This window comes from Protopterus annectens, chromosome 6.part0, assembly GCF_019279795.1.
Source record: "Protopterus annectens isolate FY-2018-M chromosome 6.part0, PAN1.0, whole genome shotgun sequence".
NCBI lineage: Eukaryota > Metazoa > Chordata > Ceratodontiformes > Protopteridae > Protopterus > Protopterus annectens.
This window is the reverse complement of record NC_056737.1, coordinates 29,493,593-29,509,355: the sequence shown is the minus strand read 5'-3', so window position 1 is coordinate 29,509,355 and position 15,763 is coordinate 29,493,593. Positions and strand designations below refer to the sequence as shown.

At 38.3% G+C, this 15,763-nt stretch overlaps 1 protein-coding gene across 2 annotated transcripts in view; it reads left to right on the top strand.

Moving 5' to 3' along the window:
* The window catches only part of HEATR5A (HEAT repeat containing 5A), a 2,570,019-nt gene that overhangs the window by 1,494,472 nt on the left and 1,059,784 nt on the right, over nucleotides 1–15,763 (top strand). For both annotated transcript variants that reach the window (XM_044073826.1, XM_044073825.1), the window contains one exon: nucleotides 8,293–8,472. In XM_044073826.1, the coding sequence (XP_043929761.1) occupies nucleotides 8,293–8,472 (180 nt within the window). The remainder of the gene's footprint in view (nucleotides 1–8,292; nucleotides 8,473–15,763) is intronic.

The window sequence follows — 15,763 nt, the reverse complement described above, 5'->3', positions numbered from 1 at the left end:
AAATTTACTTGAGAAAACTGGCAAAGGAACTAAGGTATTGGGAGCAAATAACTAGAAAGAGAAAGGTAATAGAATGAGAAGAGGCCAAGAATTTATTTGGACTGCAGGTTAGAGATTGCCTTCCTTATCAAGGATTAATATCAGATTATAGGTAAAGAGAGAGAAATATGGGGCTCCTGAATGAAAGACCAGCACTGGTAGAGTTTTTAATAGAATCTAGAACAGAAGCTGTCGTTAAAAAAAGAGCAATGAGTAAAGCATGTAAAATATTGCATGATTATAAGAATCAATCAGAGGAGCTTAGAAAGGAATAGGAAGAGAGATTAGATAAGCAATTCATTAAGAGACAATGGGGGGATATATGTATATCCCCAGATATGCAACAAAGTCTAGAAGGTTTAGGATCTTTTCCTGGAAGTGTTTGCACAGATATTTTTCTACCCCATGTAGACTCCAAAAATTTTTTCCTCAGATGGATAGCAAATGTTGGAGGTGTGACAGGCAAGAAAGTGGTAGCTGGGAACATATTTTTTGGAAGTGTGATGAGCTGGCAGACTTTTGGGATTACCTGCAGACCGCTCTGTCGGAGATGCTGGGTGAGCAGATTGGTCTGACTGGGAAGATGATTTTTTTGAGTTATGCTACAGAATAGGAATCACCTAGACATAGTTAATCCTTTCTGAGTCTAATTATGGTGTCTGCCAAAAAAGCAATTACTAGAAAATAGAAATCAAAGTCTAGACCAGCTTTACTAGAAGTAGTGACTATAATGACCAAGAAAAAACAACTGGAATTGGGATCTTCAGAAAAGGGAAGGAGCAAACTACATAGGAAAAAAATGTGAATTGTGGGAACAGTATATGCAGAGCAAGAATGAGATTTAGGAGGCAAGATTTGAATGAGCTTTATAATGCTTAACTGACAATGACTGGATGGCTTATAAGTGATATATAATGTTTACAACTACAGTTATTTCAGTGGTGTCTGTGATGTAAACTGTTTGTAACTGAAGTGATATCATTTTGTATGTTTTTCATTTATATAAATGTAAGATTGCTTTTGTCATATGAGTAAATTTAATAAAGATGTATGAAAAAAATGAGATGTGCATTGTGTTTGTGAAAAATGGGAGTCCCACCTGCAGCTTGGTGAAAATCATCCAGCATTTTAAGCCTTTAGATCCTCAATGTGCTACAGTTCTCTGATCAACAGTGTCTGCAGCCGCTGGCACCACACTACTCAATGTAACACACCAGTGGTATGAAAATAGTAGCCATTAGCAGGAAAGACAAATATGTTCATGACATTGTTTGTTAATCCACACAGCACTAAGATTTGCTCTTTCTCTTATGCTAAGAAACTTTGTTATTCCAATTCCAGGGTTTATGCTGGTCATGAAAAGTGAAATTTCTAATTGCAACAACCTTGTTCAACAGAAGTGAATCTTTATTAGATAGACTTTTTTGGATCATGTTGTGATTGTATAAAGATAGACTTTTTTGGATCATGTTGTGATTGTATTGTGGATGTTAAAGAATTTGTCTCCAAGAAGTAGTTTTATAGCCCATTTTCCATCCTAGACAATACAACATAATGTGAGCAACTGTCCTTTGCATCTCTGTTTAGGAAATATCAGCAAATGGTTAAATAGACTCCACTCCATTGAAGAAAGTATTGTGCACAGGCAGTAGAACTGGCATTAACAGTTTTGGTCATCCAGGAATTGCAACCATGGCAGGCACTAATGTAAGGTCTTCACTAGGAACTCACTTGAAAGGATGACTATCAGTCAAACATCCAAGACCTACTAGGAAGTAAAAGCAGAAACAGGTATAAATATGTATTACATATAATATCTGATAAATGGAAACTGACAAATACCTCTAACAACTTAAGCCAGGGCAGGAGAAAAGAAAACCTTTTCATCACCAAAGGTCCTTCCTTTTGGGCAGAATGGCACCACTTCAGCCTTTCTTAAGATTAATGGAGAGTCCTAAAGCCATATGTCCGATATGCTGCTGTTTACCTAGACAGTGTCATAGTACACGTAGAGGATTGGGACTCCTGTCTAGTTAAGGTACAGACTGTGTTAGACTCTCTTTAGATGAGACAGGCTGGCAGTCATTGCCTTCAACAGGAAATTAGTCATGATAAAGATTAAGTATTTAGAATATGTAATAAGTGGGGGAGTTTTTCAGCCCCAGAAAGTAAAGCTAGAAGCAGTAGGAAATTGGCCTATACCAGGCACTAAGAAACAAATTAGGGTATTATAGTTGGGTAGTTGGTTACTATTGAAACTTTGTTCTACCCTTTTACTAATTTCATAAAGTGGAAGATGCCTCTTCAATTAAAATGGACTCTAGAGACATCTAATGTTTTTAAACTGTTGAAGGATGTGTTAGTTTCAGAACCTACTGTTTTAGCATGTTTAGGGTTTATTAACCCCTTTCCTTTTGCTTCCAGATGTTTTAACCTTTGGGTTAATGCAAAGCAGCTACATTATTTGTCTCTACAGCTGAGAATATTAAAGTAGCTCCATGTGTACCGTACAATATTAAAGTAGCGCCATGTGTACCATACATCTGCAGGTCGATTGCATTAAGAATTATTTGCATCTAAAAATAGTTGAGTAAGGCAGCAAAAATTGATATTTTTTGTATCAAATTTTATTTATAAATATTGAAATTAGAACTTATTTTATTGCTTGTGTCTGTGATAATATTCTGTGTGCCTGTTTTTTTAGTTATTGTCAGAATTTGTTTGACAGTATGCCCAGGTGGCATCTTGGTGGTATCAGTTGATTGAATTTTACATAAAATGTATCCACAACCTGGGTCTGACCTTTATTAATCACTGAAAAGTATCAAAAGATAATGTTTCAGGAAAGACTATAGCAGTGTGGTTCTGTGCTCTAGCTAGCACTTTGGTTTGAAGAGTTGAGGAGAGGAAGATGAGAGTTGCAAGGAGAAAGTGTGTTCTTGTTATAGTATAGATGGCTTGGAAGGAAAGTAATTATATTATAGGAGTGCATGGAGGCAGAGTAGGTTAAATTGGGAAAGTTATGAAATTAGGGAATACGAAAGGGTTGATGAACCTTGAGAGATCACTGCAAATGTATTTTATTAGGCTGTTGCAGGAGGTTTTGGAGCAGAGGAAAAAGGCAAAGAAAAGGCAGAGAAGAGAAAGATATGTAATTTGGAATCAAAGTTGTGTTAAAAGAAAATGAAAGGGCTGGATCACAAGGTTGTTAAAAGAAAATGAAAGAGCCTATAGAAAATGGAAGTCAAAATGGCCGACTATATAATGGGATACAAACATAAGGAAGAGGGCATAGAGATTTTGTTCAGTCAGAGTTGGAAAGGAAGTTGGCAGATGGAATAAGAATGGGATAAAATAATTTCTGGTACTTTGTAAGGAATAGAAGGAGGTGTGTTTAAAACAAAGGTGATAGGAAAGACATTAACAGATTATAAAGATGCAGAGCAAGAAGAGATTCTGACTTGGTTCTTTGCATTATGGACCAAATTAGAATTGAATTTGATGAAGAGACTAGGAGTTTGAGGAAGGCTAAGGCAGCCACATGGCCTCCCTCTGTGCTTTTTCGGCATTTACCTAAGATGTTGCTTGCAGCCTTCTGTGTATGTTTAGCATGCCCTTAAGTAAGGGAGTGGTGTTAGTTGACTAGAAAAGGACTGTGTTGTCTTTGTAAAAGGCAGGACACTCAAGAAGTCTGTGAAGTTGGACTGATGCATTTAACATTCTTGCTGGAAAAGGTTTTGTAAAGTTTGCTGAAGGAGAAGCTTATGACTTTATTTCTTGATGGGCTCTTATTGTCATGGTTCCCAACGTAGTGTGTGTCAAATGAATGTAACTCAGTTCTTTAATTTTTTTGATTCTGTAGAGCAGTAAGAATGGATATTATGATGGGTTATAGTCCAGGCATTAAAGCCACAAGGGTGTAAGGACCCAGAGAACCAAACCAACATCACTAAGAAGGCTGAGGACTGTGGATCACTTAGCCAAAAGATCTAACTGCATACCTGTGGACAGGAAAGTTCATCTAGGAAAGAAGAATGAAGGGCCCAGAGTACCAATATGACTAAAGCTGCCAATGGTAGATAAAGGAAGCAGTTGCTTCTAAAGAAGAGCAGATTAAGTACAGCAAGAGAAGACGGGGACATGCACAGTAGTACTGCTGTCTGTCCAAGGGATGGAAGTAAATGCAGCCCCCCCCCCCCCCCACCGGCAGTATACAGAAAGATTACTGGTCTGACCAGCCTAGAGTTAGGTATTTTTGAGATTACCTCCAAGATAACTGCAGTGATCATGGGACAAAGGGCCTCAGCATTCCTTTTGGATACCTCTTCCGCAAGAAGCAAGAAAGATAAAGTCCTGCCTAGGGAAGTAGACACTGGAGGACTGAAACAACTGTGGAAGCTTAGAAGATGTTTTTATGGTTTGGTGGATGCATCACTGCTGCTATAACAACATCATCATCATCATCTGGTAGGAGAATTTCATAGGTCAGCCCTACAGTGTGTTGAAAGCTAGATAAATACAGTAACATCACAGGAGTCCTTGCATGCTGTGAAAATGACTTCATATGCAGTCGTTTGCATAGTTTACCCACTTCAGTTATTTTGTACCTGATGCCACATTTTAGGTGGATTTGTGAAGAACATCATTGTTCTTGCTTTCTGGGATCTAAATTTACCACCATTGACGAGTCTGTCTTCATAAAGTAAGAGAAATGCATAAAAAAGCTTTATCCTGTTGTCATGAAATCTTCAGTGGAATTTGTGTGATGTCTCATTTTGTGAAACTGAAGTGGACTTGCTTGGATTGCAAATAAGCATAATTCTCTGGATTATTAGTCATAATTGACCTGCTGTCGTCTTTAATATCTCCTGTTTGGCTTCCATTGTAGCATGTACCACCATAAAGACTATTTATGAAAGCAGACAAAACTATTCACAAAATCATTTTGTCAAAATTGTTCATGAAATTTCATTTGTGTGTCATATGGAAACCTGCCTGATGGTTGCATTCAAGCAAGACATTTAATTCTCTTAAGGGGAACCAAGGAAAATTCTCACCCCTCTCTTGGAAGTTCAAAAGAACCATGTCAGGTAGTATTGAGAGTGAACTCTAACTGTGCTTTTCTCAAAACTCACAAAGGTGACCAAAGACAAAACATTCATAGTTTGTCACAGATAACTACTCTTTTTGGTTGAAGCAGTTATCTCTACAAAGCTTGTGTGGAAAAATACATAATTGGAAATTCTTCTAATAAAAGATCCCATCTGTACTCAAAACATTCAGAGTTTTATGGTCAAATACCAAAGAGTAGCTGACAGATGGCCTCACTAAAAAGGGGTGTCCACTTTTGTGCTTCTTTAGGCTGTCAGTGAAAGGACATGCATCACTGCTTAGATCAGTAATGGCAAACCGTTTGGGTTTGGTGTGTGAAAAGCTTCTGGAACAAAATAATTCAGTGCACTTCACATGAATAAGGAATGCAAAAGCAGTGTCTTTGGTAACTCTGGTGTTGGTGATCACTAGAGTGTCACCCAGAATGTTGTGGCGTGTCACCTTTGGCAAGCGTGTCATAGGTTTGCCATCACTGGCTTAGATTATCAGGCTTGTTTTGGCACTTTACTCTTACAGGATTTAGACTTCTGAGCTTTCAGTGAGCCATGCTTCCTTCGATTAATGGTGCATACTAATTTTTTCCCAGCAGCTGTCTCATGGTTGAGGACTTTTTGTGTCATGTATAACCATTGTGTACTTATGTCAGTTAATCTGTGAAGGAGTCATCTGCATTGGCCACCTGCTGCCCTCCCACCATTCACCTTTTGTTTGGATTGCCTCCACATCCAGTGGTTGTAATTGGAGTTTATGTAAATGAAGTAAATGTATACGAAAGTTATGTACTTACCATAATGGTAGATCTCTTTCATCGTCTTCTGTCCAGCTCAACATATGGGTTATCACCTTAGAATTGTATGGGTTATCACATATGAGTAACATGTAGTTGTGGTATGTGTCTGTCCCATACTTTGAGTCAGATGGAAACGACAACATCGGATATGAAGTTATGTACTTACCATAATTCTAGATCTTTGTTGTCTTCTTCCTTCCATCTCAGCCTCTCTCCTCCTACTTAAATTTGTCATTTCGTGGCTGTCAAGTGATTGAATGGATCTGTTTGGGATTTTGCCATACATCCTGCCTTGAACTGATGCCTCGCCCTTCTGTTCACCCTCTATGCCTAGTTGATAAAGTGCTAGGTATATGTGGGCAAACTCATTCTTAAGTATTGCAGGGACAGGAGGGAATTATGGGTAGGGGAGGAGTCTGAGACCTGCATACAAAAGCTTGAAAAAGACTCCCAAGGTCAGATCCAATTAGATCCATTAACCATACTCTGCGTTAGATGGAAAAGACAACATTGTATATTTAGGTATCCTTGTATTTTATCTTTCTTGAAGGTTTTGTTTATTCATTTGCTACGGGTTGAGTTAGTGAACACTGGCTGTAGGCATGTTGTCCTAGACTGGTGCATAATGCATGTTCAGCCTGAGGCATATTAATCCCCAAGCTTGGAATTAGAGCAGAAAAAAATAGATGAGCTGGGGATTGCAAAAGAGGAAATCCTGTTAACCCATCACAGGGGGCTTTGTCATAAGTCAGCAGATCAGCTGGTTTGGTGATTACATATCTGCTAATTGGCAAGGGGAATTAGTCCAGTTTACCTTGTAATTTCTTTCAACTTCTAATCATTAATGGACACAGTATTTGAATATGGGCTATTACAGAGTAGGGCATGTTAGCTAGAAGTTCTAAAAGTTTAATGTGGTGCTAGTAGTAGTCATCACCTTTGCCTTGGTTCTGAGAGTGTTCATAGGTGTGCACTAGGCTAATGGCCCTGGAGCCTAGCCCAAAACAATTGTCCAGGCGCCGTACCACCCGGTGGTAATTCACAGTGCCCCTATCCAGTAGGGTAACTGGAATGATCCCTGGAGTAAACTTTCTGTTACCCATCCACTCATCAAGATTTCTCTTGAAGAGGGCCAGCGAGGTGCTCTGCTTGACATGAATGGGAAGCTTATTCCAGAGTATGGGCAGCCGTTAGGAGATGAACCTATCCCTCCAGCATTTTCTGTTAATTGTGATAATGAGGGTGTGATCTCTGGAGCGTCTGGTGTGGGGGTATTGGGATTTCCAAGTAGGGCTGAGTCGGACATGACTTTGTAAATCAAGCAGAGATCACCTCGTAGATGATAAGAGGCTGAGAACAGCTGAGGTTTCTTGAGTCTGTCCATGTAGGACATGTGTTTAAGGCCTAGGATCCTTTTTGTGAGGTACTTTCGTGGCCTCTCCAGCTGTTGTAGGTGTCTGGTCAGGTACATGCCAAACGGGGCATTATATTCAGTGATTGGTTTAATGAGGGATGAGTAGAGAGGGATGATGACCTCTTTCTTCCTGGATGCAAAACCTTTGGTTATAAGATGTGCCATGTAGAAGGACTTTTTGACCACACTGGCAATGTGGTGGTCGAAGGTGAGGTGGCTGTCGAACTTGGTGCCCAGATCTCTTATGGCCCTTTCGGTGTTCATTGGGCTCACATCAACATGGTATTTCATGGGAACTGAGTTTTTTCCAAAGGGGATATCATCACATTTTTTGGCATTATGCTTCAGGCTATGGTTCCGACACAGTCATTAGTCTCAGATAGGTCCTTTTGTAGGATGTCTGCATCACTTGGGGAGTTGATAATGACTCCTAGCTTGCAGTCATCAGCGAACTTAGTCAGCCAAAGTCCTAGTGTGTTGACCTGGACTTCTGAGAAGTAGATGCCAAACTTAAAATTCATTTATTTGAATTTGCTGACCTGGTAGATGTGCTGGTCCCTAGACTTTTGTCTAGCACAACCCAGAGCTTGGGAAGGCAATACAAAGGTAGAAGCACTTCATGAGGTACAGTCTCTAGGTTAAATAACAAGAGATAAACTTTACACAATTCATGAGATGTACAACAGACAGGAGATATAAATATACAGCTATTTTCTGTAGTACTAATGCTAATGTACAAATAATGTTCAAACAAGGCAAAGCCAATGTTATACAACAACCTTTAAAAGGAGGTTCATATAGTTCTACTAAGTATTGTTAAATCCTGCAACATTGCACAGAGTTCAAAATAAGTCACAAAAATTACCAAAAATGTTCATAGCACTGACTTATTTATTGAAGTCTTATGGTTAATATACCTCTATTTTTGTTTCTACAGACATTAATATCAGAGAAACAGGTCTGGAGGGGGCCTTATTCACCTTGCTGGACAGAGAATCTGATCAGAAGTTACGTCAAGATGTAGAAGAAACTCTGAGTCATATGCTGTCAGCTATGGCTATTGATAATCTTTCATTCTGGTTAAAGCTGTGTAAAGACGTGCTTTCAGCTTCTGCTGGTAGGTGTTAGATTTTGAGATCATAACATACGAGTGCATTTACTGATGTACAGATTATTCTCCTACATTGTGACAGTCTGTAGACCTGAAACATTAATTTCATAGGCAGTTCTTTTTAATGACTATATTCTTTGATCAAGCTTATCAGGTCCTTTCTTTTCTCTTTTTGTCAGGAACATGCTACTAATTAAGCAGAACATTAGCATTAAAGACAGTAGTGCTTCTGTCACTTATAATCTGTGTAGCATAAAAGGGTAAAGGCCTCACTGCAGTTTGATTAGCTTATCAGGTGTTTGACAGAACTGGCATGGGAGGATGTACAGTACCCCTTCTTGGGGAAGAGTGGGATGGAGCAGGTTACATTCACCCAAAATTTTCTTGGTGGAGGGACATTGTTGTATCCTGTGTGTAGACTTTTGCCTCACCAAACCACCACCCCCTAATGGTGGTTGTCTTTTGTGAGTGCACAGAATTTCATGGTGGGAGGAGGCAGTTCAGAATGACTATGAAATGATACATGTCTTCAAAATCAGATCACAGGAAATTAATATGTTTACTGCAGAAGAAGGAATGGAGGGAAAAGCATAACAACAGTGTTTAAATACCTTGAAGGAATGTTGTACACTGAGGACAGTTGCGGCTAACAACCCTTTTCATACTTTAATGATTATCTCTAACTTTTCTAATTAATATCTGTAGATCACCACCCCTCCCTGTGTGCTGATTATAATTCGTGATTTTTTGTCAGGCTCATGCCGTAGCATATTCGGATACTCAGATGAAGTGCAACATTGCATGACTGGGTTCACATGGAAGTATTCTTCATTCAAGTAATTAAACACTTCTAAAGCATCATCATATACTTCAGTAGAAATGAGCAAGCTACATAAGAAGTAATTCTGAGTTACAGACATGATTACAAAGATGTTTCTTATTTTAAAAAATGTTGGTAGAGTCACGATCAGGTAATACAGTCGAATCCAGTGAATCAGATGGTATATTGGATGGTATAACATTATGACTGGGTAAGTAAACATCTATGGAACAGTCTGTTTTCTGGCAGTTGTGTCATTTCTTAGCTATATATTCTGTCCCTGACTGGATTTTCATAAAGAGGTGATAGCTGTCCAGTCCATACATTTCAAACTGTAGGCTTCAAAAATTTGGCAAAGACTCAAGAAAAGTAGATAACATGTGACCAAAATCTGGACAGCTAATTATCAAGAAGTTTGCATACAAAATAGCATAATTCCTATAGTGAGATACTAACACTCAGAAACATAAGTTTATAAAAAGTTAAACAGAAGTGACAAAATTACACAAAATACAACTAGAGTCATCATGACTGTTATCCAATGCATTAGTAGCTTAGGATGCTTTTGTAGCTATCATCTTCTGAGCCCTTGTTTTGAAATATAATATACTGTGATTGTTTCAAAAAATGAAATCGCTATAGATACTTACTTTGTGACTGCACCATCCAGAAAAATAAATACTTCATAAACAATAAAAGTGGTTCTACAGAAGACCATTACTGTGAAACATGGAAAAATGCTAACAAAAAATATGCATACCTTTCCCAATAAGATAATGTTTGAATGGTTTACTTCCCATACTAAAGATTTTATAGTCATCCTGACCTACAGCATGGTAAGGAACATCACCAGTAGTCCAGTCTGGTTTTCACACCATTTATTTGTGGCCTCTGGCATCACTCAGCTTTCATCCTACTGCCAGTATGCTGTTGATACTACTACATACTGAATTACAGCTGTACCAAACAAGTACAATGCATCAATACCTTCTTGAACTAATTGTACTGCAAACATGAATATAATGATTTCCCTTGTATGTAGTAAATGCTTCAAAAACACAAAATGCTGTGTGTAAACTCCTATAAAATAAAAAAAGTATTCAAGAGGGCTCCTATATTTTGGCAAGGTATTAAAAAATTGTTAACTATTTTTGTCTCCTGTACATTCTTATACCAAAAATCAAATGATGGATAATCACAAGTTAAATAAACATAACATGCTAAGGCATGAACCAAAACAAAGGGAATAATAATAAGAAAATGTGTTCTGTGAATGTTAATACCTCTAATAAAATAACCGGTAAAAAAATAAATGACTCAACCGATCCATGGTGATTTCTTGTACACAGGATACAGGATTTAATAATAAGAAAAACTGATGACATGGCTCTAGAGTTAAACCTGTTCTTAAAATGTCAAAAGAGATGAGATCATAAACAGGAAAATTAATTGAGCACATGGATTCACTGCATTTGAAAAATAACTGGTTACCTACAATGTAGCCAGTCAGGGATTATTTAATGAAATGGGTAATAGAAAAGCTGAAAGATGGTGGGTAGGTGGGAGTGAGTGGCCAATGCAGCTTTGTCCATCCTGTGCTGAGGGACAGCAACTCATTCCTTATGCCAGTCTGACATCTGATGCAGCCCATATGTCCCAGCAGTAGTGCATAAGGATCAAGAGTGAACAGGGGTTTAAAGCACACATACTGTAATGAGCAATGAGGCATGCACTGTAGCAATTCCTGTACCTCAAGACTGTTAGTTAGAGGGGTACGGAATATAAGAAAAAAAATAAAGGATGAAAATGCCAGATGAAAGAACAGAGGAAAATTGCTTTAATGATGCAGGACAGTGAAACCTATGCACACAGGAACAGAATTAATATCTTAGGAGTGCCAGAAGTTTGAGAAACTGATAAAAGTTTAGTAGCTTCTGTGTCAGAGGATCTGATTCATAAAACACCTACAGCTGTCCAATCCTGCGTGACACCAAAACTAGATACAATAAATTGCACTAAGAATAAGATTAAAGGAAATGCACCCTCATCCTGTTGTTGCAAAACATGGCAAATCTAAGCACAAATGAAGTGCTCTTTCTGTTGTTTGTTGGAAGGAAATACATTAGGATAGCAGTTTAGTATTGGTATGAGTTGTCATTTGAAATAATCAAAACATGGTGTGTGTTTTTTTCAGAAATAAAAAGAGCTTTGTTCCCTTGATATTTTCTTCATTCAAAGAAGTGGAGTTCAGGATGAAAATGCTTCATGAACTGAGCCCACCTCCCTTTGCTTCTTTTTGCATTCCCGTCTGCAGTTGTAGTACTTGTGATATCATCACTTCCAATGTACATAATGCTTCATGAGATTTGTAAGGGGAAAAACAGCTGGGAAAAAACATGATTTTAAGGGTCTATTTGGAATTTCATGGTCCCCTGTTTTTTGACAAAATTTGGTATTTTCCATAAAAATGTTGAAGCACTTGAGAAGTATGGTTCTCACTTTAGTGTTTAGACCATCATTAGTCTTGGCAGCATAGTACCTGGCTGTATTAGCTTGCTCTCCTGCAGCAGCCGCTGTTGCTTCAAGTGCTTGTCAGAATATCTCTTTTTATCCCCCTGTCTACTGTTCCATTCTTTTCCTGTACAGTGAGGTGACAGATCGCTGAGAGGGCCATTTTGTGAGGCATTCATTGGAGTGGTTTGGGTTTTATTATTAGAATCCTAACCCATTTTCCCATACCTGATAGCGTGATCAGGGTTTGGCATGCAGTACATGTCATAGTAAACATGGCATCTGCTTCCTTGAGTGACATAACCCTGCAGGACAGCCTTGCCCCCTTGAAGCCATTTCTCATTTGGAGGTCTGTTGTCTCCACCAGGGATTCATCTACAAGACTGTCTGCTACGGGTATCTGCTCTTGCTTCCTTTTCCCAAGGGGAGGAGAACTGGCAAAGCTACTTCACTCCTTTCCACTGCCGTGCTAGCTTCAGCCGAAACTTGAGCCGCTTATCAGATTGGGGAACCTAAGTTATAGATAAGGCTTTTATCCTTTTACACCAGTGGAGTTGGGCTGCATTTTCTTTTCTTGCTATCCCTGCAGGTTTTTGAGTAGACAGTGGTTCAGATGATCTGTCATAGTGCAGTTACTGCACTTGCTGGGCTTTCTGCCAAACTGACTGTACATTTGGTATTTTCTTTGGTGGAAATAAAGTATGTGAGATGGGTAACTCTGTATTCATTCTCCTTCCCATCAGTAATTAAGCAGGACACAGTCCCATGGGTAGCAGTGGTGTTTTTCTGTACTGAAGCAGAGCTAGATAGCAGTCTTGTCTTGAGCTGATATGTCACTTTCTTGATATATTTTACAGTTTGTATGAATATTTCAGCTTGTGCTTTGGATTTGGAGATAACTTGGCGAAGTGGCTATGTGGTTTAATTCCCAGTCCTGTGTGGATGTAAGAAGTTCTTGATGGTTGTATTCTGAGCCATCAAAGGAGCTGAAAATATCTGGGATACCAGGATATGAAAATATGGGTTTCTTCATTGTAATGACTGGATTTCTTAGTGTAAAGACTGATTTTGAAGGTGCAGCTCATAATTTAATAACTTCTGGAAACTGTGAACAATACCGCAGATAATGTACTGATTGTTGTTGAAGTGAAACAAATCAGTAGTCACTTTACTCCATAGTCTGAATGGTACTAATGGCTTTAGTATTGGTTTTAGTGAAATATTGCTGATTTGATAGTTTTTGGCCATAAGTTCTATTTGATGAGACAAAATGTCATGTTGTGCACTTTCTTTACTCTTGTCAGTGCCCACGGATTCTTTCCACTAGCTGGTTGGACACAGTCATTTATTTTTTCTTCAGCAAGTTAAACTGTGTCAGGCCCATTTTCACAGGGGATCCTGGTGTGTGTATGGGGGGTGGGCAGAAAAATCCCAAAGGATATTCAGTAATAATTAACAGTGGATTGGATTACATTTCTTCTATATGTACAGTAAGTCAGTAATAATGCTCAATAGGGTGTGTGCTACTGTGTAAATGTCTGCCTGTCAGGGTGTTATTTACACAGTAACGCACAGCCTGGAGGGTATTACTGCACTTAGAGAATGGTCTGTATGTAAAATTCTTGTGTTTTACGTGTGTGTGTGTGTGTGTGTTTAATTTTCTTTTTTACACTGACTAAACAGCAAAAGCACTACTTAGAAAGTGTAAAATAATGACTGCCATTAGCTTTCTTTCAGTCTGAGCTCCATGGCAGCTTAATATTCTGCAGTGAAGTGCCAGATTATTTTTTCAGCTGGCTTTACCTGTAGATTAACACCCTGCTGAAAAACGTTTATTCTCCAGTCAGTATGCCAATGTACAGGTCACCCATTCTCTAACATATTATAATTGTTTGCAGTGCAGTAGATGCTTGCAACAGATGTCACAATTTGCTAACACAAGAAATCATGTAACTGATGGTATATGTGTTTTAGATTTATTAGATGCACTGTTCATTTAAGAAATCTCGGACCTGATAACGAGTGATGTATGCTGCATTAGGGAGCATGCGTTTGATTATATTGAAAGTTACAGGATGGGGTTACAAGCAGCATGTGAATCTATTTCATGAAAAGTAAGTGAAATTGTATTTAAATGTGTTTGAATATGCTTAATGTTATTAATGGTCTGAGGAAGCCACCAGGAAGGTGGTGAAAGCGCTTACCTTGTCTGATTAAATAAACTGTTTATGTTTTTAGAGCTGTACGTTTTGCGACTGCTTTGTTTACTACTGATGTTTTGCGGACCTGAATTTATCTGCATAGTATTTTGTTGCATTTTGTACTTATATATTTGTGTAACACTCTCTTCTAAAACATAGCTCTCTCATTTCAAATTCTAATGCATTCTGATAAGAATAAGTCTTAAAACTTTTCTGCATTAAGTTTGACAAGATTTTGATACTGGTTTACGTGCACTCATTGTTTAATATTGTTTGATGATGTTAAATAAAATGATTTTTTTTCTGGTCAGTCCATCCATCCTTAACACCCCCTTTTTCCATTTTTGCACATGGGGTCAGAGTGTCACTTCAACAGTGACAGTCATCTGGAGCCAAGGTTTAACACCACTGCGTGGCTAGCCCTGCAGTGGTAGTTCATCTGTACCACACACACACACACACACACACACACACACACACACACACCTAGGGCCAATTTACAGTGTCCAGTTAGTGGTGTTAACCACATGAATGCTGTTAATGTTATTGTACTGTACTACAGTGATCTGATGAAGTCTCATCTACCTATTGGTAGTTAGCCAAAAGCACTTTAGACTCCTGAGTTTATTATTCTGTTCTTTTTCCTTACTTATATCACTTTCAATAACAGTAGTAAACTGATGATGTTTCTCAAGGCCAAAATGTACCTTTTGCTTCATGTCAGCTTAGTCACCCTACCATAGTCATATCTCTTAAGTTTATCCCAAAGGACGATGGCACTAAGAAATAGTAGAAATAAATCCAACAGTTCTTCCTTAAGTTCATGCTCTCTCTCAGAAACGCTAACTCACACAAATAAAAGTATCTCTTAAGTTTATCTAATAAACTTCCCTGATACAATGCTGCCTTCCTGCCCTGATTAGATTCACCACTTCCTATTAATTAGCCCTAGCTTCACAAATTTAGGTTGTCTCCCTTCAACAAAGATTTATACATTTCTGATACTTCCTCCCATCACAGACTTAGGTCTGTGTTAGTAGTAACATATGCACTGTATTAGTATGCAAGACTATTAACAGTGGACCTATCTTTACATTATACCAAACGTTTCTTTGTACTGTGTTAACAATCTATGAATTATTTTTAGTTGTTTCAGTTATAGATGGATTAATATCTTGCTTATGCTTAATGATCAGGTACATTCACTATACTACCAAGGATCAGACAGTCTGTACAGTTGCATATTTTTCTACTCTTTCCTAGAGATCTCTGCTAAGTTTTTTTTGCAACAGGCACAGGTACAAGACACACACCGCAGGCTCACTGATTCCCACGAATGGAACTGCACTTTGCTGTTTTATAGGCATTACTACTGTGGCAACCAGGACTTAAGACATATTACTGACAACCTCTTATAATGTACCTGTTTTGACAACATTTAGATGGAACAAACTGAGATAATCCTATTTTCTCCACTGTCACAGAATGCTGCAGTTTATCTTGGACCTAGCACATACAGAGCTCTTTCATTTCTCTCTAAACACACTTACAATTGATATATCATTAGAAAGCTTAATTCATTCTATCATGGAAAGGGTGGTATGTTCCTGACATAAAAAATACAAGGTAGGTACTCCCAGTCGCAGGTTTCGTCAGATTATCCTGACTACCTGCAGTTATAATTACTACAGTGTACTACTTTAGGATTTTAATTTGACTGGTTGTCACATATTTTTTAGTACTTGTCCCATATAAACATGCCAAA